This window comes from Neolamprologus multifasciatus, chromosome 7 (genome assembly GCF_963576455.1).
Source record: "Neolamprologus multifasciatus chromosome 7, fNeoMul1.2, whole genome shotgun sequence".
In the NCBI taxonomy this organism is placed as follows: Eukaryota; Metazoa; Chordata; class Actinopteri; order Cichliformes; family Cichlidae; genus Neolamprologus; species Neolamprologus multifasciatus.
Window position 1 is genome coordinate 10,895,548 of NC_140445.1, and position 25,439 is coordinate 10,920,986.

At 41.4% G+C, this 25,439-nt stretch overlaps 1 protein-coding gene and 1 long non-coding RNA gene across 13 annotated transcripts in view; one reads left to right on the forward strand and one right to left on the reverse strand.

Moving 5' to 3' along the window:
- The window catches only part of slc4a5b (solute carrier family 4 member 5b), a 60,012-nt gene extending 44,197 nt beyond the window's left edge, over positions 1-15,815 (reverse strand). For 4 of the 12 annotated variants that reach the window (XM_085168124.1, XM_085168121.1, XM_085168123.1 and 1 more), the window contains exons 1-4: positions 15,653-15,814; positions 12,559-12,623; positions 11,721-11,936; positions 10,871-10,963 (exon numbers count right to left, since the gene is read on the reverse strand). In XM_085168124.1, coding sequence (XP_085024250.1) covers positions 10,871-10,963; positions 11,721-11,936; positions 12,559-12,622 — 373 coding nt within the window. In that variant the 5' untranslated portion in view covers position 12,623; positions 15,653-15,814. Of the gene's footprint in view, positions 1-278; positions 5,425-10,870; positions 10,964-11,720; positions 11,937-12,558; positions 12,624-15,652 lie in introns of those variants that run through there. The other 8 variants (XM_085168128.1, XM_085168133.1, XM_085168126.1 and 5 more) reach the window with 5 other exon arrangements.
- A 112-nt stretch (positions 15,816-15,927) lies between these two features.
- On the forward strand, positions 15,928-17,261 carry LOC146513798 (uncharacterized). The gene is made up of 2 exons (XR_014875316.1): positions 15,928-16,658; positions 16,753-17,261. It is a non-coding gene; the product is annotated as an uncharacterized LOC146513798 (long non-coding RNA).
- Positions 17,262-25,439: the final 8,178 nt, after the last annotated feature.

The window sequence follows — 25,439 nt, forward strand, 5'->3', positions numbered from 1 at the left end:
TTGTGCTTAATTTAAAATAATGGGGCATACTTTTGGTTGTGATGGACTACTTTATTAATTCAATGATGTTATCAGTCATTAATGCCCTTTCAGAATAATCAAAATCTTTGTATTATCTCCAAAGCTAAGAAAGTGCACACTATCTAAGCAATATAAAATGTAAGGGAATGCTATTATACTAAAGGTAAAACTAGTTAGCTTGCAGCTTGTGCTTATTTATTTCAGGTTAATACGGTATTTTTTTAGTATTACTTTTTTATTCATTTATTCAACTTTACCTATTTGGGAGCCTGGCAATGTCCACTGGGAGGTTGTAATTGATGGGAAAAAGAGCCCAGAGTTTTCCATGCTCACTAAATCCTTAGACCAGAGACGCCAAAATCCCAAAAGTAACGGGTAAGATATCCTTAAACTTTGCGCTCAGAAAAAAAATATAGCCCTCCAACTTATTCTTGTTAAAGTTGACTGTCTTTTGCTCAACACTATTTGAGTGGAGACAAGTGACATACATTCACACTTTTTTCATATGTCTTTTCAGCTTGTCTTTTGGTATTTCAGTTAGCTGCAAATATTTTGGTGAGCAGACCTGCACCAGTCAAGCAGCTACAAAAAGGTTTCTGTAAGCTGTGATAGAATTCCACTAAAATCCCCAAATCAGCAAAGAGCCAGAGGCTTTAAGAGGGCTGATACACACCAGAGAGCCTTCTAGTACTCTGCTCCTGAACACAAATACTAACACACTCAGATGCAAGAAAAACAAGGACATTGCCCCCAACGTAACTTCTTCTTTTTGTCTCCGATTACTGCATCAGTGCCTTAACCTATCTATCTCAGACCTTGCGTTTGCTCTACATTAATATGAATCCTGATAGGAGCAGGTGAAAATAATCTGCATACCACACACACTTACAGTCACACCAAATAATACACGCATGCATGCATGCGCACACAGTTTTAAGTTCCTCAGCTCTAATCAGCTTACAGGCTTCAGACTTCATGGCCTCTTGGGATCAGGACCATGCTGCAAAAACATTCATCACATACTGTGGCATATATACACCAACTACGTAATTAAATTCTGTTCATGCAGGTGAAACTTTGGATTATCTAGCTAATAGCATAGATAGAGGCCAGATCTTGTGCCTCCACCACTGCTGTGTATATATTTAGCTGTGTTGTTAAAATACCAGCAAAGTCTAATGTGTTTCTGTGTTACTTATTTTCTAAATACTAGCCAGATTGCTATAACTCACTTAAGGTTGGAACTGAGGATTTTTTGTTTTAGGGCATTTTTTTTTTCAACTACACATGTCATGCTCCTGGGTCTTTAAGTTAATGTACTCTCAGGTTTTGTTAATTTAAATATCTTATGTTGTTTCTTGGTTTGTTTAGTCTGTATTTGGTGTGTATGTTTCTTTCATGTATTTATGTATTTTCTTTTTCTGTATTTTCTGCTAGTTTCATCCCTTGTGCCTTGCTTTAGACAAGTCAAGTCAAGTCATGTGGCTTTACTGTCATTTCAACCATGTGCAGTGGTACAGTACACAGTGAAGCGAGACAACATTCCTTAAAGACCATAGTGCTACATATTACATATAACAGACAATCAACACAGGGCTACATAAAGTGCACGTGTGCAAAAAAAAAAAGAAAAAAAAAGTAAAATACAAAAAACCCCTAAACAAATACACGGCACCACCAGACAGAACAGAATGATACAGACACAAGACACTGCAGACATAAGACACTGCAGACACAACAGTGAATTAGAGAAGTGCAATAATTACAGTGTGTTTTGCAAAAGACTGAGCATTGTGCAACACATAATGTGATGTTTGAAGGTTTGCGTGCGTGCGTGCGTGCGTGCGTGTGTGCATGAAGGTGTCCAGATAAGTGCTTGAAGTAGTGAGGTTTGTAGGTGTGTGTGTGTGTCAGACCAGTCACTGATTCTTTAGTAGTCTGGCAGCTTGGGGGAAGAAACTGTTTCGCAGTCTGGCAGTGAGGGCCCGAATGCTCCGGTACCACTTGCGAGAAGGCAGCAAGGTAAAAAAGTGTGTGAGGGATGTGTGGGGTCCTCCACATCGCTGGTGGCTTTGCAGATGCAGTGGATGCAATAGGTGTCTGTGATGGAGGGAAGAGAGGTTCCAATGATCTTCTCAGCTGTTCTCACAATCACCATCCGTCTTGTGATCCAATACGGTGGAGTTACCATAACACACAGTGATGAAGCTGCTTAGGAAACTCTCGATAGTCTTTTCTCAGCTTCCACAGGAAGTAGAAACGCTGTTGGCCCTTCTTAGTTATGGAGCTGGTCTTTAGGGACCAGGAGAGGTTCTCCGTCAGGAATTTGGTGCTCTTGCGACCTCCACAGAGGATCCATTAATGTTAAGTGGTCAGTAATCTCTCCGTGCTCTACTGAAGTTAGCAATCATCTGTTTTGTTTTGTCAATATTCAGACACAGGTCGTTGACTCTGCATCAGTCCTTTAGCTGTTGTACCTCCTCTCTGTATGCTGACTCACCATTCTTGTTGATGAGACCCAAAACAGTCTTGTCGAACTTGATGATGTGGTTCGAGCAGTGCTTTGCTGCACAGTCGTGAGTCTGCAGAGTGAACAGGAGTGGGCTGAGCACACATCCCTGAGGGGCTCCAGTGCTCAGTGTGGCCCTCACTGTTTCTAGGACCCCCTTGTCGTCTGCTCTGAAGGCGGAGTCTCAAGTCTTTAGCAGTTCACGCACCTCTGAAGTCATTCACAGTTTCTAGTTGGAGAATATTAGGATAGTCTTGGAGACAGTGACATCATCAATGCACTTACTGATGTAGCTGGTCACAGATGATGTGTTGATGTGGTGTTGCAGCCTCCCTGAACATGTCCCAGTCAGTCCTGAAGAGCAGAGAGAGCTCCTGCAGGCCAGGTTCTCACTTGTCTCAGAACCGGTTTGCAGTGTTTGATGGGCAATCTGTATGCCAGAATTAGCATGACAGACAAGTGGTCTGAGTAACCAATGTGGGGGCAGGGCTTCGCTTGGTACGCATTGGGAATATTTGTGTAAACATTGCGTACAGTGCGTTTGCCTTTCTCGTCACAAAGTCTACATAATGATGAAATTTCGGAAGCACTGACTTGAGATTTGCATGGTTGAAATCTCCAGTGATAATAAACGGTCCATTGGGGCTGGAGTTCTGCAGCTTGCTGATCACCCTATACAGCTCGCAGAGCGCCTCTTTAGTGTTAGCGCTGGGTGGGATGTATACTGCTGTAATGAGCACAGTAGTGAATTCCCAAGGTAAATAAAAAGGCCTGCATCTAACAGTGATAAACTCTACCAGCGATGAGCAGTAATTGAAAACTAGTACAGAGTTCTTGCGCCATTTCATGCTGATGTAGACACAGAAGCCACAACCGGGATTCTTACTGAACAGAGCTGCATTTCTATCGGCACGAAATAAGGTGAGTCCATGTAACTGAATATGATGCTTGTAATTTAGGAGTATTTGCCGTTAGTAAACATGAAGACCGCTTGTTATGGTGTCCACGTGGCTCAGAAGTCCCAATGAAAAAGCCATAGAAAGCACTAAAACAACATCATTTTGGTCCGGAGTGGCCACTGCGTGCTATTGCTGCGCCGCTGTGGGAGAATAAGGTTTTACTCGATGGTACAGTCCTGGCCATATTTTGGATCACGGTGGCTAGATTTTGTTCTGTGTGTGTCCTCTGCCTTTAGGAGTCTCTGCAGGTCCTTCCTGATTGGAGAGCTGGCAGCTGCTGATTGGTTCTGTCATCTGATTCTGTGACTAATTGCTCTTCTGTGTGTATTTATAGTGCTGTGTTTCCCCGGGCAAGATACCAACCCCAAGTTGCTCTCCAATGTGTTTATCAGAGTGTGAATTTTAGACAGAAAGCACTTAAGTATAGTGTTTTTTTGAATGGGTGTGAATGGTTTCAATGAGACACGTTGTATAGAATGTATTTGAGTGCTAAGGTAAAGCAAAATAGCTCTATGTAATTTAATTAATGCTTCAATCGTAAATATGATATGAGGTTACAAATGATTAAGGCCTCTGACCGTGGACTCATCTCTGTGCTTGAGCTGATATACCTCATTGTTGACCACGATATTTTATTGCAACAATTAAAGCTTGTTGTAGATATTAAAGCTACTGCGCTGCAGTGGTTTGAATCATATGTACTTCCAATAGACTCCAATTTCTTCATGTAAATGAAGTGTCCTTTTCACACACTAAAATTAATTATGCAGTTCTAAAGGGTTCCTGTAGACCTGGATGACCTCTAATTTTCTGCTTCTAAGTTCAGATAAAACTAAGTTTATTGTATTGGGCCCTAAAAATCTTAGAAATATGGTGTCTAACCAGATGCTTGATCTGGATGGGATTACCTAGGCCTCCAGTAACACTGTGAGGAATCTTGAAGCCATTTTTTGATCAAGATATGTCCTTCAATGTGCTTGTTAAAAATATATGTAGGGTGGCTTTCTTCCATATTCGCAGCATCTCTTAAAATAGAAACAGCCTGTCTTAAGACTTTCTTTTTTGACAAAACTTAGTTAGGGCTGATCAGGTGACCCTGAATCCACCCTTTTATGTTATGTTAGGCTGCAGAATGCCTTGCCTTTTGATGAACTCCATCTGCTTTTTTGGGTCCTCAGCTTTACCATAAACTTAGTCTGCATTATCTGCAGACTGTAACAACACACTAAGAAAGCAATTAGGCATAGAAAAAAGTGTTTGTATGAATGTGAAAATGTCAAATTAGAAGTTATTTTTCAAATTCAATTTCATACATGCAATTTGGTCTTGAGGTTTTTCTGTTGTTTATGTGGACATGCAAAACAAGTAAAAAAAAAAAAATCTAAAAGATGTGTGGTTGCCAGTAGGGGTAGGTTTTTATAATCGATTTATCGATTAAAATCGATTCTGGCTTGGATTACGTAAAATCGATTCATTAAAATCCTGAATCGATTTTTTAATATAAATTTATTTTGCCCGAAATGCCAGAATCTCTGGTGAAATCTCACAAAATTTCAACAACCACCAAACAGCTAAGACAGTAAATGAGAGCAGGAACACGGATTCTGCACAAAGACTTAAACACACAGCGCAACCCGCGGATCAGAATCAGTTAGATGTCGCCTTTCTCACGGTCGGGGCTGAAAGCCGACAGCTCGCTGATTCTGATCTGTCGGCGGGTCCGCGCTTTGTGTTCACGCCCTTTTTGCACTGATTCTAAAGCTGTTAGTTTGATGTCTCTCCAAACAATATTGACCGAACCAGCAGCAAAAGAAGATCCAAACTACGCTTCACATAAACATCGTCATGAATTCACTCTTACTTTTACTGTTTTGCTTCGACCATGATGCACAGCTCTCTCTCTCTCTCTCTTGCTCTCTCTGTACTGTTTTCTGCATTATTCGCTTTCTTGTTATGCACAAGTCTACCGTTGTTTACAGCGCTGTTGGCCGACGTTTTTTTTCTTTTTCGTTTTATATACTTCCAAAAAGAAAACCTCATTTCTGCCGTTCAATACTGAACAAATTTAAACTTTTTAAAATTATGCAAAATGCAAAACGCTTAGCCCTGTCTCTAATAAAACCGCAGTAACTTCAGAGGTGATGTTCATATGTTCATTAATGGTTTTCTTTTGTTTTTGATGTACTGCAGAATATTTGTATAAAATCCCAGGCCAGGAAAATCGCCTTCATGTTTTTCTGTGTTTTATCTTCAGCTACTTTGACACAAAGGCCTCTGCTGTGATGCTCACACCTTTGATAAAGTCTTGCGTGTGTCAGCTTCCTTTTTATAGCTACAAAAATATGTAAATGTACTGATCTGAATTATAATACATCTGACTGTCAAAATTTCCCAGATTCAAATCGAAGTGAATCGAATCGAATCGAATTAAATCGAATTGTGGATCGAATCGATTCAAGACCTTGTGAATCGGAATTGAATCAATTCTAGAAATCAGTGACGATACCCAGCCCTAGTTGCCAGTGAGTCTTGTTGTTCATTTGTGGCACACAGTGGCCACTAATGGTACTGCAGCAGAAAAAATATCTTGTTGCCAAAGGGGGGGGGGGGGGGGGGGCAGCACAGTTTGAAGGGCAAAATGATTTTTTTTCAATGCATTCATATACGTTCCATCTACTTTCTACAAATTATCCAAGCCTGATAATCAGATAATAAACACGCATGTACATATCTCCACCAGGAGGTATGTACATGCGGACAGGACACAAATCAATGTTTTTCAGTAATTATCCTAACTTTAGAGTGATGTGTGAAGATCATCTAGATTGACATTTAATTTAAAGCTTCATGCTTCAAGCTTCACTTTCTTTACCACTACAAACTACTAAAGCATCCAGTCTGTCCAGCCCCTTGACATCCGTGAAGCCCTTCACTTGAGGCAGTAATCCACAACGCAATGCAGAAAAAGCACCCTTTTCCTATTGCATACACACAGGCTATGAGAGAAAACTATGTGAGAAACAACCATACTAGGCTGTAGGTGACCCAATTAATTAAATTAATAAAATTTAGCCTTCCCAAAATTAAATGAGTGAGCGATATTTAAAATAAATTAAAATACACTCTCTTTAAAATGCAAAGTAAAAGCAACTAGGTGCTCTCAAATACAGTGCTTGGCCATGTGTCTGCATGTGCCAATCACAGCTGTTCCCTGCACCGTGCAGCTTGAAGTTTCATGAACCGGGCCCTATACTGTGAAGCTTGTTCAACATAGCCAGGATATCTTTCCCTTATCTAGATTATCTTACCCTAACATTGGTGATAAGAATAAATGGTCACATGAATGGGGTGGTTCACATGAAAAGGGTGGCATTGTCAGCATCTAACCAATCATTAAGGGGATTTAACAGATCATATGACCTCCACAAAAATTGTCTGTATGATTACCATCTATTCCAGAGATGTTACCATCCATCCATCCATCCATCCATTCGCTTCCGCTTATCCTTTTCAGGGTCGCGGGGGGCGCTGGAGCCTATCCCAGCTGTCATAGGGCGAGAGGCGGGGTACACCCTGGACAGGTCGCCAGTCTGTCGCAGGGCCAACACACAGGGACAGACAACCATTCGCACTGTCATTCACTCGCACATTCACACCTAGTGGCAATTTGGATTATCCAATTAACCTATGCCCACAAGCTGCATGTCTTTGGACGATGGGAGGAAGCCGGAGTACCCGGAGTAACCCAGAGATGTTACCAAATAGTAATAAAAATCTTAAAGAAGAACATAAAAATATACCAGTAAAATGGAAATTCCCATGACAATGTGATGTATACTTTGCACTTCATTCAGTAGTTTTAGGAAGGTACAGCTTGACAACTTGCACTTATAAAATATATTCCCCAAGCAGAGTGTGCCGGTGTGTGGTATATGGCTCAGCTGCAGTGGAGGGGTGGAGTGGTGGGTTCAGGGGATAGTGCCAGGGAATGCTGGCCAGTACTGCTGATAGCCATCACGTTAACCATGCCTTCCCTATTTCAGCAGCTGCCAGGGCCCTGTGGGAGAGCTGGTGTTTGGAGGTGAAGGAAGTGGCTGGAAGCTGCAGAGAGGTCACAAAAGTGAAAAGCATTATGAATAAATGGTGGTTGAGCTGGTGGCCATGCATTGGGAGCAGGTGGTGGTGCATCATTGGCAATTAGAACAGCTACAAGACCAGTCAAAGAGCCACATAAAGGAGTTGGAGAGTGGTTGCTCTGCTTGTTCCTCAATGACACCACTAGAGTCGATGGGGGAAGGAGATGATCTTCAGGCTTTCTCAGATTTCTTTCAGGCAACAGCAGAAAGACCTGAGGAAAAGTAAAGGCTGAGACTACTCCCAGTGCCCAGGCGGTGACTCTCAACTTAGAGAAGATGGCCGTTGGCTGGTAGTGGACCAATTAGGCCTTGCACCACCAAATCAGCGAGTGGGGCTCCTCGCAGATACTGCAGAGTTGGTCCACTGCCACTGACTGGGCAGCTTGGATGTTGTTGTGACCCTGCCCAAGGATCACCTTTCAGCGCAGCTGAGGGAGGTGGTGGGAGTCACAACATCGGCTGGAAGCCGCCCAGTTCTCAGAGGAGGAGGAGACAGAAGGGCCTTCTCTGGAGGCTCTGTCAGGTCCAGCTATCTAGTCCACAGGAGATTTTCCACTACGGTAGTTTGGTGACGACACGTCTATAGTTATCATTTGACTAAGTGATAAAAACTAATCACACACGGATCAAAAGTACACTGACGTTATTCTATGAATATGGAATAAGAGGTCATATGGGTTATGCCAAAACCTTGGAGCAAATAATGGTCCAATTTTATTGGCCAGCCATTTGGGGAATTCTAAAAGTGTCTTTGTGCGTAACTGTTAATTGAGGTTCTGTTTGAGGGCATCAGCTTGAACCTCATATGTCATTTAACTGAGGTGCATAGGGATTAGGGCTGGGCGATATGGCCTAAAATTTATATCGCGATATAATTTGAAGCATGTGCGGTAACGATATATATCACGATATGTTCTTTTCTTCTGTATAACGTATTTTCCACACTATAAGGCACACTTAAAATCCTTTAATTTTCTCAAAAATCGAGAGTGTGCCTTATGTATGAATTCTGGTTGTGCTTACTGATCTCGAACCGATTTGAGCGTGCAGAAATCTGTTAAAAATGTTTTAGTACAACTTTGGTAAGCCGCACTGCTTGATGGATTGTCAGAGCATTACGGCTGCCGTAGTGAGGAGCTTCGCAGAGTAATCTGGGTCCAAAACTCCGCCCGTTTCAGGTCCCAAAGTCAAACGAACACTGAGAGTTAAAAACGGTCTAAATTATTTCATCTTTAATAAAATCATCAGCGTTGCTGCTTTACCAGGTGTAACAATTAAGTGTAACATCCAGGCATCCATGAAAACAGAATTTATTAAATTTAACGGAGTTACAAGTTAACAGGAAGTTAGCTCGCTAGTTTCCACCTAAACATTTCATACCATGTTCTGACTGACAGATTTTTGATCTCTGCTACCACTTCCAACATAAATGAAGACAGAAAACGAAATAGCAGTGGCGTTTGCAGGGTTACTGAAGTTGGACTACCTGGTATATAATGTTGTGCTACGTGATTGCTAGCGACACAGCTATGTTAGCATAACATTAGCACAGTGAAGCTGGAGGATGAACGCCAACTTTTTTTCCACTCGATAAAAGTTAACGTGAGGGATTCTGGTGGTTAGGGACAAATGCAATCGCATTTGAACAACTGAGATCATTCATCCACAATACAAGATTAGTTATTAATATACTGCAACAACATGGGAATAGAACAGCTGTGAGAGAATTCAACATTAATGAATCAATGTTACGGAAGTGGAGGAAGCGCAGTTTTTGGCTTTCCCCATATTTCAAAAGTGCTTCATCTCTTTGCTATGACTGTCGCCCGGCATAATTTGCAGATGATAATAGTTGTAGCCGCTGCGATGCTTTCGACCAAAACAGGCGCAGCTTGATGACATCATCAACATGCGCTATCGCGGTAGAGCGGTATAATCAAAATCTCTATCGTATAACGTTTATATCGCCCACCCCTAATAGGGATATATCTTCTTTCTGGTAGATTATGGAATGCAATATCAATTCAGTTCAATTCAGTTTTATTTATGTAGCGCCAAATCACAACAATATTATGAAGGCTATCCCGAAACAGTGCCACTGCACACCATTTCTGTAAAGAGTGTGGCACAGGCACTGTTTCAGGAAATCTCCCGAGTCGGCATCTTGAAAGAGATACTGACTGACCAGAGCTCATTCATGTCTCACACACTAAAATCTGTTTAAACCAGCTTCTACTGTCCACAGAGGAAACCATTCTTGCCTCCGTCCATTGTAATGGCAATCTCACACAGGCCTAGAGAGCGGATGTTGCTGCAGCGTTTTGCAGATGTGCTCTCCCCCTGCATGATTATACCAATATCAGAGAGCGACATTTTGTAACACATCCTGGCGTAAACTAAACACAAAAGAAAATTTGTTCAGAAGGAATTAGTAGAAATGCTGAACATGGGAGTTAGAGTCACACAGTGTCCATGTAGCCCCATAGTTCTTGTAGTACAGAAGATGGGTCTATTTTAATTGATTGATCAAGAGGTGGTGATTTCATTGTTGATCTTTTTATCTCTAGTCTGGATTAGTGACAAATCAATGTCTGGCATAGCCAAAGGTGAAGAGCCTGCCCCTCAAAGCAGATCACCATACTTCAAAATACTTCCTATTTAGCATTAATAATAACCAAAAATAAATCATATGCATGCTGAAGAGTTGTCTGCACCGGAAAGTTACACTAACTTACTCAACTGGTTGAAAAGACATCACAAACTACAGTATAATGAATGTATGAACGCCAAGTACAATAATTTCTAATGTTAATCGCCCAGCATCAGCTCACAGCTAATGAATTTCAGCCTTTACAGCATCCAGCTTGATAGGCAGAAAAACAATCAGTCTCATTACATTTGTGAAAATGATGTCGTACCATCCAATAAACACAGTGGTTAACAAATGCTTCAGGAAAACTTAACAAATGAAAGAGACGTTATCCCCTATACCTACCATGATTTTCCAACCTCCAGACTTCACAGGAGAACACTATAATGTTTCCAGGGTGATGTTCAGTGCGTTTTGACCTTCAAACTTGGTATGTATTTTGGCATCCAAAGAGTTTGATTTTCCTAGTATTTCACAGGCTGTCTAAATGCTTCAATATAGTTTTTCTTCAGGAATGGAGTCTTGCATGGTGAGCATGCATACAGACCATGGCAGTTGAGTGTATTGCTTATTGTTTTCTTTGAAACAATTGTACCTGCTGTTTCCAGGTCTTTTTGTAGCTCTCCACAAGTGGTCCTTGGCTCTTGGAAAGCTCTTCTAATAATTCTTTTTACTCCTCTGCCTTTTCCTAGGGTGAGGAAATCTTGCTTAAATCAGTTGGGACAGAACCAGCTGGTATTAATATTCATTAAGTAGTAGGATTGCTTTCTAATTACTGATAGAGTTCAGCTGGTGTAATGACTTTCCAAGCCTTTTTGCATCTCCATTTCTATGTGCATGTCTATGTGTCATTTATCATAGTTACTCATAACTTATGAGTACTAATGACAGATAACACAGCTACACAGTGCAGGAAACAGCTGTAAATGGCACAGGAAGAAAATTTATGGACATCTATGGTTTGATTTCTTTGCATGTGTGTACTGGATGGGTTGTTACTGACATCTGGTGAAAATTTTAAGTCAGTAACACATTGGTGACATGTTCAGTTTTACCCACTGTATATATGAATGTATATGATGAACTGACTGTGAAACACAAAACTCTTTCACCCATTCACTTATTTCTATGTCAAAGTAATTTCTGTCCAACAGTCACACACACTCACACTCTGATGAATGCAGTGGAGCAACTCAGGGTTCAGTATCTTTCCTAGTGATACTTTTGCATGAACTTGTTTTCTGATATTTTGTGCATAGTGGTTATATGTTGCAGTTTAATTACTGTTATTATTAGTTATACAATAATTGTAATTATTATATAATTACTGGATGATGGAGTAAATTAAGTATGTCAATCTTAAAAAAATCACAAGAAAAAAAGGCAAACAGTCACTTTTATTTAACACTTATGGATACTTTTATGAAAAACTTTTGATTTCTAACCTGTAGGATCGGCATGCTCACGACACTCTTCGCCATCCTCTTCATTATTATAGTGCTCGTCTTTGTTATAATATCCTCGATGTGAGTGTTCTCGCTGTGTATGGTGATCATAGTGTGTATGTCGTGAATCACGGTTGGCATCGCTGGCATAGGAGTGATGTCTGCGCCTTTTCCGCCGGTGGGAAACTGGAACACCAATGTAGAATGGCTGGGCCTCTGAGATGGAGAGAGAAACATTTCATTTGGATCTGATCAATGCAGTCAGAGCTTGAGGGGTGCTCTGAAAATGGGAACGTATTCTAAAAACTTCTGACTGGTTTCAGCATTATGCAGCATCTAACAGGTTTTAAAAATCAGATGTCATACATGAAATGTATCTGTTTTTCAATTTGTGCTCTGCCCTCCTAGAAACACAGTTCACAAGTTGATGTATTTAGTCTGGGAATACCACCTAAATTAGTTTTTTCTGGGTTTTTTAATTAAGTGGAGCTATGTTGTCAAGGATAATAGAGCAAAATCTGTTAGAAAGTAATAAAATGTTCAACGTAATTGTAGAAGGTAAGGATGTCATCTATGCTTGACAAATTTCTGAAGACACTGGAGAAACATTTAGCAGTAGCTGGAGTGACAGAAGAAACAGGGGATAGTGGCAGGAAGAGGGTGAGGAAGCATGTACCTTTTGTGTTTCTCCAAAACAAAGGTTTATAGGTCAGGGCAAGGGTTGGGATCATCACTGAAGATGACTTAGACCTCAGAGTTTAAAAAAAAATTCAGGGCACTTCCTCAGTTTTCTCTCTCATGGCAAAACTTTTTTCAGTTAATGTTTTTTCTTACTCACCATCATCATCATCATAGTGCCTATGACCCCTACTTCTTCCCTGTTGCCATTCATGGTGATCCATCCTGGAACAGAAACAAGATGACAGAAGATTACCTTGGAAATATGAATACTGAAGCACGAGAAAAAGCACCAGGTGGCAATTCCCTATGTGGTCTTTTTTTTCCATCAACGGGGCCTGGTACATGTAAGTTCTGCTTCCATGGTCCTTTTGGAACGTCTAAGAATCACAACAATCTTGCACTCTTACAGAGAAGTGCTCTATTGGGATGCTGTGGTAGTATGAGGTCTTTAAGATGTAATGGGCTTGGTCACACAGGACTCAAGGTGCTGTTGGCAAAACGTTAGAGAGGAAATGACAAGTGAACCCCCTATGAGCACTTTGCGACAGTAGGAAGGAAAAATTCCCAGTAGAATCAGCCCATCAATGCCAGATGGCTCCGTACCATTCAAGGCTCTTCAGGTTAAAAGCCAACCTTGCGTAACCCTTGTGGTGTCCTCGGATCAAAAATGGTACCTAGGTGAATGGCAAACAAGCATATGGGAATCCCGAGGACACCACAGGATCAGACCTGCAGCCCTACCAGTCCAGACTACACTTGTCACTGCAGTAAGATCTTGTAAAAGGCAGTAACAAATTCTGTACTGAGATCTAGCAGATGAGTCCATTGTCTGATCTTCATTGCTGTTTCTGTGCTATGATCGGTAGGAACTTATGAATGAATCTCTTCATCATTTCCTCTGCAAAAGATCCCAACTTTTTTTTGCAAATAATTCTCGATTGCAAGTTGTTTACAATATCATCATAAATCACCTACCCTCTAAAGGGGGGACAACAGATATCAGTGGCAAATAAACATTTGGTTTACCAGCTTTATAAACTATATGAGCTATTTTGGTTGCAATGTTATGAAGTGCTTACATATTAAAATATTTACAATGTACAATATTACAATGTTTAATAAAAACATTTCCTATTACATATATAAAAACACTAAGTTTTAACCCATACAAGTATTAATCATTATTTCAGCATTACGTGCATTGACAATGTTCTGTCAGTTTATTATTGCAAAAAATACAAAAACATGAAAAAAATAAAAATCCTAGATGCCCAGACATATCATTGCTTTTAGTACATGGTGAAGCTATCACCGGGTGTCTCTTTCCACTGATGACATAACTTTGTCTTTCTAAAGCTATTGCTTTAGGCTGTTTTCTAGGCTGATCAATACATGTCATTTGTGATTACTTACTACTTACTGAAGCCTGACCACTGACTGTGAAGGACAGTCACATGAGTGGGTGCACACACACACACACACACACACACACACACACACACACACAGGAACAATAACATGCGTACAACTGGAGTTATGAGAAGCATTGTAAGCATGCAGTTATACTTCACATTTTCAGAGCTTGTTAGTAATATGTGCATACAGTGAACACCGCAATTAGGTTACAGTAAATAGCTGAATTGTGTTATCTGTGCATTATCACTGTCACATGATCAAATTAAAACACAAATGTCAGGTTGGAGTCATCCTACTTGAGCTGTCCTTTTGGCATCTGTCCTAATTTGAGGAGTCAAGTGTTAAATATTTTAAGGCTGGGCTGAGTCACAGTTCTCTGCCAGATTGTGCCAACATTGTGATTGCCAGGCCTTCTTTGTTACCTTTTTGAATTTGTGCTCTTCTTTGTTTAACCCAGATTCTTGGTCATCCCTCCAGTTATTACTTCAGAGTTCTAGAAACCATTTTCTCTGGAGCTCAGCTTACTAGGTGACTGTGAACTCCTTCAGCCACTTGTGAGCTCCAGTCTATCTTCCCTGTTACTTGCAGATGAAAGGACTTATCTGTTCACAACCTTTTCGCCCATTCTCCACCCATATTTTTTTGTTGAGTGTTTGCCAGGAGGACCAAGTGCTCCTCCTGAGCTTACTTTGTGACACCAAGACTCGATCTACAATAACCTCATCTTGACGTCCGTCAACACTATCTCTCTTCCCTGTCAGAGATCCTGGTTATGTTCCTGTAGTGAAGCCACTCACCTGTTAGCCAAACATGAGTTGAAATGTTCTTGCACTTCAAATTTGCCTACCTTTCAAAATGATTTTAAAGCAGCTAATGGTTGCCAGAGTTTACTCCTTGAATCAATTTTAAACCAAACTATGAATCTGTTTAGCAGATTACATGTTTGGGAAAAACGAAATAGTTATAAATAACTTTGACTTTATTACTTCATAAAGGTAATATCACTTATCACTAATATCACTTGTGTTCATGTTGGGATGCCGGCTGGGGGTAAGATTGTATGTTTAGGTAAATAAAATAACACATTTAGGCTATTTCAATGAAAACGTGTTTACAAATACTCTTAATATACATGAACACCAATAACCACAGAAATTCCAGTTAAGCCACTGATTAAGATATTTTCTGCCAGATTTAAAGTAGGCACCCCAAGTTAATTAATGAGTTAATTTAAAACAGTTTTCCACAGAATCTGCATTTGCAGCGTTAGATTTAACACATATAGATTATTTTGTTTTTTGTTTAGTTTTTTTGCTGCAGATGTAGCAGAACCAGAGCTATAATTTTAATGCTCAAAAACCTGGCAGTTACATTGTTTTTCAATGCAATCCATTTATTCAGCTGTATAGATGCAGGAGAAATTTGCTACTGGTAGCTTGGAGCCAAAAGCATAACACTTCTGTATCTATAGCCTAGAGCTAATAGCTAAAATGTTCACAGAGCTTTAAAGGTTACAGAGAAAAGCTCTACAACCCGTTTAACTCCTTTTTTCTGTTGAATTTCTTTAAAGTTTAACTAAGTAATCATCTAAAAAAGGCTAAGCAATAGAAAAAACAAATAAGCATTCACAATAATTCTTTCACTTTCTTCTTAAAACTGACAGCTGTCTACTAAACCCTAAATAATTTGTAATTTATGTTCAAGCTACTTAAGATGGAATATAAAATGTTTTATTATTCTAAAGAGGTAAATATCAAAATATCAATTTAATAGCAAAATACACTGACAAATATGAAAAACATCTAGATAAAGAGGGTGTTTTAATGTTCTCTTACCTGATGTGACAGAAACTGAATCTGAGATTGCCCGTGAAGAGAAATTTATATTGCCTTTTGTAAGGAAGAGTAACAAACTACAAGATGCCAAAAATTTTCGGTCCTATTCTCTATAGAGCCTGTTAAGGAAAATGCAACTACACCCAACCAGACTGTAAATGAATGTACAGATGATGTAAGTATTGACTATTACATGTGACTCGAGTGTGTGTATGTGTTTGTGTGTGTGTTTGAACGAGTGCACACCCAATAAGATTAGAGCAGGGGTAGGCAACGTTTCTGATGCCGAGTGCCATTTAAAATTTCCTCAGAGGTCAATGTGCCATGTGATTGCATTAGCAATAAATTTAATAACGCTCTATATTAACAGTTACACACTGTATAGAACAACTTTCTAGAATTATATTTGTTCGCAGATGTTGGCAGCTATAAGCGAATAGTTATCAGCTATTTTGAAACAAAAAAAGACACTTTTTATCCATAACAAGAACTCCATAACAGCAAATGGACTGTACAACAGAAAATACAAATGCTATTTATGATCTCCTCAAAAGAATGATAAGAAAAATAAACTAAGCCAATATGGCATGTCTGTTAATACAGAGACACACATGTTAATATGATCTCTGGTCTCCCACTCAGAGACACAGGTCTCCGAGTGTCCAGCATTCAGACAGCTACCTGAGGCCATCATGTGAGAGAAAATCTGCTCACACAGATATGTAGAGCCAAATACTGTCAATAAGGCCTCTGCAATGTTCTAAAGACAGTTAAACTTGTCAGGTAGTGATGTCCAGCAGGTGAAAATGCAAGCTCCATGAACACGCTCAGCTGTGGATTCCAGCTGCTTCGATGTTGCATTAACTGGCATTAACTCAGCCAGTTAATGCGAGACAAATCCAGCTACTCATTAAAGATTTCTGGTTTGATCAGAAAATGAAACATTGGTCCAAACACCTGAAAGTTCCGAAAATGCATTGTGTCTCGAGTCTACGGATGTATCCGTGTATTTCCGTGGTGCTGATGCTGTGCTGAGCGGACAGCTTCTCAAGCTTTTGAAGTGTCGGAATGTGGAAAGCTAACAACGTCTCTCTCACCAGTAAGTTATTTTTAGCCAATTACAAGTTGAATCTGGTACTTGGGGTTGTTAGTTAAGATACCATCATTAAGAAGAGGCACAACTAATGTGTCTATGCGAGCTAATTTGCGATGTGTAACGCTGGCGCGGCCATTTATCTTTTGATGCACCTTCTCAGATTAATTCACTGTGTGTCGTGCCCAGGGCTGGACTGGGACAAAAAAACAGCCCGGGCATTTTGACTAAAGACCGGCCCACCAGGTATTAAAGCCATAAAGCCTTTGAATGAAAACAAACGCTGTTGTGACAATGATGTACAGTCTTGTTGGTATATGTATGATTTCTATACATTTTACATCAGATAAAAACTTTGGTTGTAAGCTTCAGATAATTATTTAATAACAGCCAGACATTTTAAATGAAAATAAGAAAGTATTTCTTTGTGCCCCCCTTTCCCTGTTAATGCCCTACCTGCCCCCCTGGCAAAACTTTGCTAGACCCGCCCCTGCACAGTTACCAGCTGTCAGCTACTCAGAAACAGATCCTGGTGTTATTTGTCTCTCAGGAACAGTTCATAACTTCCTTTCAACTCATTCATGTCACCTAAAGGGTGAACCTGTTTCTCCATCACCTGTTCAGCTCCGATGATTCAGTAAGGACATCTTCTGGTTTCATCTTCATGTTTCCCTCTCACCAGATATACAAACCGATATCATGACCAGCACTTTTTACAGCTGTGGCTCCAGCAAACCTCAGCTGATACTAGAAAGTAATATTAAATAAATTCTAACAACAGCTGATCAAGCTTAAATGTGCTGCTGTTGTTTAGCGCGACATCTGGCGGTTTCTCTTTCTGGCGCAAAGTGGGCAATAAACGAACAAGAGAGAAAAGCCGATCAGCTGATCATTGATCAGTTTCATGATTGAAGTAGCAACAGGAGAGGGAGGGGAGAGAATAAGAGAAGAAGAGACAGCTGTGCAGCAAAGACAAAGAATAACTCAACCTTTGTATCTTTTTCATTCTAGCTGAAGTCCGGGACCAACTGCGTCCCCTCTCAGCTCAACACCAAAGGGTAATAATTTCTCTGACTGCGGGAGGATTCCGTCTTTTTACTGGACGGTTGGCAACTCTACTAACTAACCTTATGAATTAAATAAAGTTCAACATCAGTAACATCACAGCACCCACCCAGCTGTATAGAAACTCGGTCATGCTAGGCAGTAGAGTTATTGTAACTGACTATAAAAGGTCAGCACAACGAAAATAAACTCCACCTAAACTTGGTTTATATCTGACCCAGATAGACTGCAGTCGTAACTTCTTACCTGAAGTTCAGTTCACCTGACGCTCTGACCGGTGTTCCAGATCTACTGGCGTTGGTCGAACAGATGTGTGGCAGTCTTGCGTTTCAGGAGCTGCTACCGACAAACCAGCAAAAAAACGCCAAATGTGTCACCTGTGACACTTGTGAGGTTATCTCAAACACACTCCGTCAGTCTTGATGCTGTTGAACAACAAAATGTTAAAAATGTGGCGAGTTTACCTGGTGATATCCTCACGTGCAACGCGATCGCGAAAACAGCAAACAATTAACACCACGCCGATGTTGTTCACAGGACAGCAAGAGTAAACGATCGGGAGACTCTTGTCGTCGTTATCGTTCCCCTCGCACATTTTATTTCTCCGGTTTCAGCGTTTTTGCTTCACAACTAAAGCGAGCAGTTTACTTTGTGCACTAACATGGACTTGAGTCAACCAGCGCCACCTCTGGCCAAGTGCCACAGCCTACAGCCAGATCAACTTGTGACACACATCTGCAGCACGTTTGAATTCGTTTCATGCACGATACATTTGTACCTTTCAATTGTCTCTGTTTGTGCGTCATGCAAATAAACCTTTGAACAGAATGAAATGATATCATATATTTCTTATTGGCCTACATTTGTACAACATTCCAAATTATATATACAAAGTCGTAGAAATCACCACTCCAATTGGTCATCATGATTTTAATATTCTCTTTTTCCATAACAATGAAATACGCCTTGGACAAATATGACGCATCAATATTTCATTAGTGTTGTCACATCACATCCTGTAAGCAGAGTCTGTCTGTGTCTTTCCTCTGGAAATTAATATTTCCAGCCAATATAGGCAATCCATCAACATGGCTGGAGAGTTGGTAGTTATATACAGTCTGTATAAGTGTGGTTAATCAAATGAACATTTGTAAGTAGATGGCAGTTACTGTGAATTCACAGCAGTTACACAGTGATTAGTAATGAACAGAGCCAGTGAGAGTGAGTGGATTTAAGAAAGTCAGTGACTCAGGTGTGTCGATTGGTTTGTCATCTGTTTTTGAGACTGGAGGAGACGTAGAAATTAATGTATTATGTTTGTCAACATAATACAAGGGTTAATTTCCAAAACTTCCTTATGATCTTCAATTTGTAGCAGATCCACTATCACATAGCAGCTGGAGCAGTCTCCAATGGAGGTCAGTCCACTGCTGCCACCTGTGGCCAAATACCACAGCCTACTACTAGATTAACTTGTGACACATCTGCACCTGCTGCTATGATCACATTGAGTAGAGGCTGAGTGGCTGCACTTACCCCTGGTACATTCAGATCTACCCACAAACATGTTGAAAGATGCAATGCCAGCAATGTGGATTGTCAACACTAAAAACAATCAGTAAGCAAAGACAACAGGGATCAATTTTTTCTGTTTATTTAGCAACCACAACATTTGTAGTCGCCTTCTGCAGAGGGGAAGTCCACACACACTGTGTGGTACCACTTCCCACAGAAGGTGCATTCAATCTGCAAGAAAAATTAGATTGTCAGAGTCATTCATCTGCAGTCAGGCTCTTGAGTAAAGCAACTAAACATGTTACAGTGTGCAGATACTGCATATTTCTGTGCAACAGTCTTATCTGTGTCACTTGATGTTTCCATGCGTCCTTTAGGTGCTCTAGTGTCTTTAAAGTGCAAAGGCATGCAGGTCACCTGAACTATAATTCCACTGTCAGTGCATCAAAGTGACATGTCACCCAGTGATGTTGAAGTAACCCAGTCAAGGTGCTTCCATCTGAGGTATTGATTTCGTTATCTTACCCATGCTAACAACATGTGATGTTACAACACTGGTGAAATATTAGTGTGTCTATATTTGTTCACGATATTTTTCTTATGGGCAAAAGTATTGATATCATGATGAACAAGGGGGGTGATTATTATGACTTTGTGTATATAATTTGGCATTTTGAATAAATGTAGGCTGATAGTACATACATGATATCATTTCATTCATTTCAAAGGTTTATTTGCATGACGCACAGACAGACACAATTGAAAGGTACAAATGTATCGTGCATGAAACGAATTCAAACGTGCTGCAGATGTGTGTCACAAGTTGATCTGGCTGTAGGCTGTGGCACTTGGCCAGAGGTGGCGCTGGTTGACTCAAGTCCAAGTTAGTGCACAAAGTAAACTGCTCGCTTTAGTTGTGAAGCAAAAACGCTGAAACCGGAGAAATAAAACGTGCGAGGGGAACGATAACGACGACAAGAATCTCCCGATCGTTTACTCTTGCTGTCCTGTGAACAACATTGGCGTGGTGTTAATTGTTTGCTGTTTTCGCGATCGCGTCGCGCATGAGGATATCACCAGGTAAACTCGCCACATTTTTAAACATTTTGTTGTTCAACAGCATCAAGACTAACGGAGTGTGTTTGAGATAACCTCACAAGTGTCACAGGTGACACATTTGGCGTTTTTTTTGCTGGTTTGTCGGTAGCAGCTCCTGAAACGCAAGACTGCCACACATCTGTTCGACCAACGCCAGTTGATCTAAACGCCAGCCTCGGGTCTCTCCTCGTCCTTCCTCCGATCTCCCTCATCCACCTGCTGGGCTCCACGACTTGTTAATTTTACTGAATCTGTGGAAGCCCCGCGATGCCACCACCAAACAACTGAGTTATTTTTACACACCGGCCAATCCAACACCTTTCATTGTTTACACCGTTATAAAAAAAATAAAAAATAAATAAATCATCGGGCCACCGAGCAAATGCTCGGTATGCCCGATGGCCAGTCCAGCTATGGCCGTGCCATCAGTTAACCCTTGCCAACAGTGGCACGCGTGCCTAGGGTTGCGAAGGATTAGAGGATTAGAGGCATCTGCTTTGCTGTTTTAATGGGGACTAATAAGCAGAGCTGCCTCCTATAGAATTGGTTTATATTGCCTTCTTCATTTCATGAGGACATAAAACACTGGGTTAATTTCTCTCTAAACCTGCTCCTACTATGTTAAAATTCTTGAAAGCAAGGCTTTCATTTTCATTGCTATTCAGATTATGTCGAGTTTTATTTACCACTTACGTTTAACTGTCCATCTAATCTTCCTCTGTTAAACAAACCCTCTATGTGTCACAGTCCGGGTGAATAGCTGGAAAATTCCACTTTTCTCCTGAGTCACCTGGTATCCGCTCCTGGGCAGGGTCACCATCCCCTCACCTGTTCTCCACAAATGGAGCTGATTTTGAGACAATCAGGTCAGGAGACTTACAGTGGGGCAAAAAAGTATTTAGTCAGCCACCGATTGTGCAAGTTCCCCCACTTAAAATGATGACAGAGGTCAGTAATTTGCACCAGAGGTACACTTCAATTGTGAGAGACAGAATGTGAAAAAAATATCCATGAATTCACATGGTAGGATTTGTAAAGAATTTATTCGTAAATCAGGGTGGAAAATAAGTATTTGGTCACCTCAAACAAGGAAAATCCCTGGCTCTCACAGACCTGTAACGTCTTCTGTAAGAAGCTTTTCTGTCCCCCACTCGTTACCTGTATGAATGGCACCTGTTTGACCTCATCATCTGTATAAAAGACACCTGTCCACAGCCTCAACCAGTCAGACTCCAAACGCCGCCATGGCCAAGACCAAAGAGCTTTCGAAGGACACCAGGAAAAGAATTGTAGACCTGTACCAGACTGGGAAGAGTGAATCTACAATAGGCAAGCAGCTTGGTGTGAAAAAATCAACTGTGGGAGCAATCATCAGAAAATGGAAGACATACAAGACCACTGATAATCTCCCTCGATCTGGGGCTCCACGCAAGATCTCATCCCGTGGGGTCAAAATGATCATGAGAACGGTGAGCAAAGATCCCAGAACCACACGGGGGGACCTGGTGAATGACCTGCAGAGAGCTGGGACCAAAGTAACAAAGGTCACCATCAGTAACACACTACAACGGCAGGGAATCAAATCTCGCAGTGCCAGACGTGTTCCGCTGCTGAAGCCAGTGCATGTCCAGGCCCGTCTGAAGTTTGCCAGAGAGCACATGGATGATACAGCAGAGGATTGGGAGAATGTCATGTGGTCAGATGAAACCAAAGTAGAACTTTTTGGTATAAACTCAACTCGTCGTGTTTGGAGGAAGAAGAATACTGAGTTGCATCCCAAGAACACCATACCTACTGTGAAGCATGGGGGTGGAAACATCATGCTATGGGGCTGTTTTTCTGCCAAGGGGACAGGACGACTGATCCGTGTTAAGGACAGAATGAATGGGGCCAAGTATCGTGAGATTTTGAGCCAAAACCTCCTTCCATCAGTGAGAACTTTGAAGATGAAACGAGGCTGGGTCTTCCAACATGACAATGATCCAAAACACACCGCCCGGGCAACAAAGTAGTGGCTCCGTAAGAAGCATTTGAAAGTCCTGGAGTGGCCTAGCCAGTCTCCAGACCTCAACCCCATAGAAAATCTGTGGCGGGAGTTGAAAGTCCGTGTTGCTCGGCGACAGCCCCAAAACATCACTGCTCTTGAGAAGATCTGCATGGAGGAATGGGCCAAAATACCAGCTACTGTGTGTGCAAACCTGGTAAAGACCTATAGTAAACGTTTGACCTCTGTTATTGCCAACAAAGGTTATGTTACAAAGTATTGAGTTGTATTTTTGTTATTGACCAAATACTTATTTTCCACCCTGATTTACGAATAAATTCTTTACAAATCCTACCATGTGAATTCATGGATAATTTTTTTTTTTTTTTTTTTTTTTTTTTTTTTCTTCACATTCTGTCTCTCACAGTTGAAGTGTACCTCTGGTGCAAATTACTGACCTCTGTCATCATTTTAAGTGGGGGAACTTGCACAATCGGTGGCTGACTAAATACTTTTTTGCCCCACTGTAAATACCACTTTGACGTCCCCTTACGGCTAGTTTGTCAACTATCCAATGTTGGTATCCGGCTCTTATGACCTATGCTTTTGTCGTTATGAAGTTTACTCACCTTCTTCTCTTGTGCTGTAGTTACCTGGAAATTCACTCGACTTGTTTCTCTGGCTCTAGCCCACCTCTCGCACTCCTAGATAATTGACTGTCTCACTTGGAAATCTCTCAGTGCTTCACCTGCCTGCCCTCCTGCCACCACCACTTACCAGAACCTTTGGAATTGAGGTCAGCCCTCTCGTACCATTCTGCTCACCCGAACTAACATCACATCCCCTCAAAGCTCATCTCTCTCCACCTGCAAGTAAGCAGTTTAGTTATAGTCACCATCTCCTGCACTCAGTAGCCATTGCCACACTAACCCCTTTCTGGGGCAGGGATAGCTCAGTAGGTAGAGTGGTTGCCCCATGATCGGAAGGTCGGGGTTCGACTCCACTGAACAGCTACCCTGAAGTACCCCTGAGCAAGGTACCGTCCCTACACACTGCTCCGAGGGCGCTGCATTGGTGGCTGCCCACTGCTTCACTGGGTGAATGGGTTAAATGCAGAGGAGTAATTTCCCTACGGGGACTAACACATTATTTCTCCTCGGTGGCAGGAGAGGTCCACGCCTAGGTTGCCACATCCCCACACCAAGTTATCTCATGCCACGTCATGTCAGTCTTTGTTATTATTGTGTTAACGTCTAGTCAAACAAAAGTTCTTAATCTCTCTTATTAATGTGCTCTCTCCTTTCTGATTTATTTTTTGTGCTGATTGCTGATTCTCCCTCACCTCCAATCCTAAACCTAACCATCAAAATAACACAGAAAACAAACACTGAGACAGAGACTGAGATATACGAAACAAGGAGCAGGAGAGTCCCATTGATCCAGGAGGGTGAAGGGGGCCGGAAAGGAGGGAAAGAAAAACACGGGCTTTGGCCAGAGGCTCAGAACCCTTGGATTCCAGTTTAGGCTTTGGCTTGAGGTTCTTTGGAGACACTGGAGGATTCTCTGGAGGTGCTGGAGGGCACTTTGGAAGATTCTCTGGAAGAAGTAGTCTTCTGGAGAAGACTCAGGAAGATGTGGGGGAGGCTGGAGCTTTGCTGGGCTCACAGCTGACTCTAGAGGCTGGGTTAGGACTGTGGGAATACCCATCCATTTCCTCTGTCAGTTGGGGCTGTTGTTAGGGTCTAGCCTTCCTCACTGAATAGATGTGGGTGCTGAGAAAGACTGGATCTTAGCTGTCCTCACTCTGGAATCAGGTAAGTTTAAGCCGGATCTTACTTGGCCCATCTTTGGAGTTGGTATGGGCTTGGAATTAAGCTGGGTCTTAACCCTCCTCACTCTAGGAAAAGGCAAAAGTGAGCTGGACCTCGACCACCCTTGCCCTTGGAATAGGTACAGGAGTGGGGCTAAGCTGGGCCCTAGCCATCCTCATCTTGGAAAAAGCTATGATATTAGAATGCAAGTAGCTAGAAAGACCTTGGTCACCCCCTCCCAGGGAAATGGAATGAGATTAGGGACCCCATTTGCCCTCCCTCTGCCAGTGGCTACAGGTGCAGGCTTAGATAGGGTGCTGACCACCCTTACCCTAGGGACCAGGACAGATGCAGGGAATGCCAGGACCCTCATTGCCCTAACTTAAGGAACAGGTAGGTGCGTTTCTTTTCATGCAGTCTAGATAATGTTTCGGTTGTAGGTGTCACTGAAACCATTTCCTTCAACTTCAAGAAGTTTGGGTAATACCATACGAAATGACAGACTGAAATGAAATACTGCTTCTCACCAGCCTCTACAGTGCAATAGTCATTACAAATTAAAATGTTTAAAAAGAGCAGTAAAAAGGCAATAATAAATCACAACAATAAATGGGGATAAATATAATAAAATCTAAATTCTAAAATAAACTCAAGTCTAAATAGTCACACTCGTACAGGTAGCAGCAGTCCTTTCCTGTGGAAGAAGTCATATGATTCATAAAACACCTCTTTTGTAGATTGGTCAGATGCTGCCAACACCACCCTTGTTTGGGGAACATGCCAGGAAAATCCTTGGTTAACTTACCAACTTGATAATCAGCTTCATGTGACCGTTTATTCCAATCAACAATGTTAGGGGAAATAAATTCAGATAACCGAAAGATAACCTGGGTGTGTTGCATGAGCTTCATAGTATAGGGACCTGGTAGTCCTGACTTGTCCACCACTACAAGCCAGATTCCCAAATCATAACTGGTTTCTTGGAGAACTGCTATCACTGACCTTCGGGCCTATTGTTTCTGTTGCTCTGTGACCTGGTCTGTCACAACAGAGTGATTCGGAGCAGACAAATTAAGAGTTTTTCAGCCAGTGTTTTCTATTTGCATGCAACATGTAGCATAGATAACCTATCCAAAAACCAAATTAGAAAAAAAAAAAAGAAGAAGCTGGAATTCAAATATGAAAAACAAAAACACACCACATAATGACAACAGGGACACA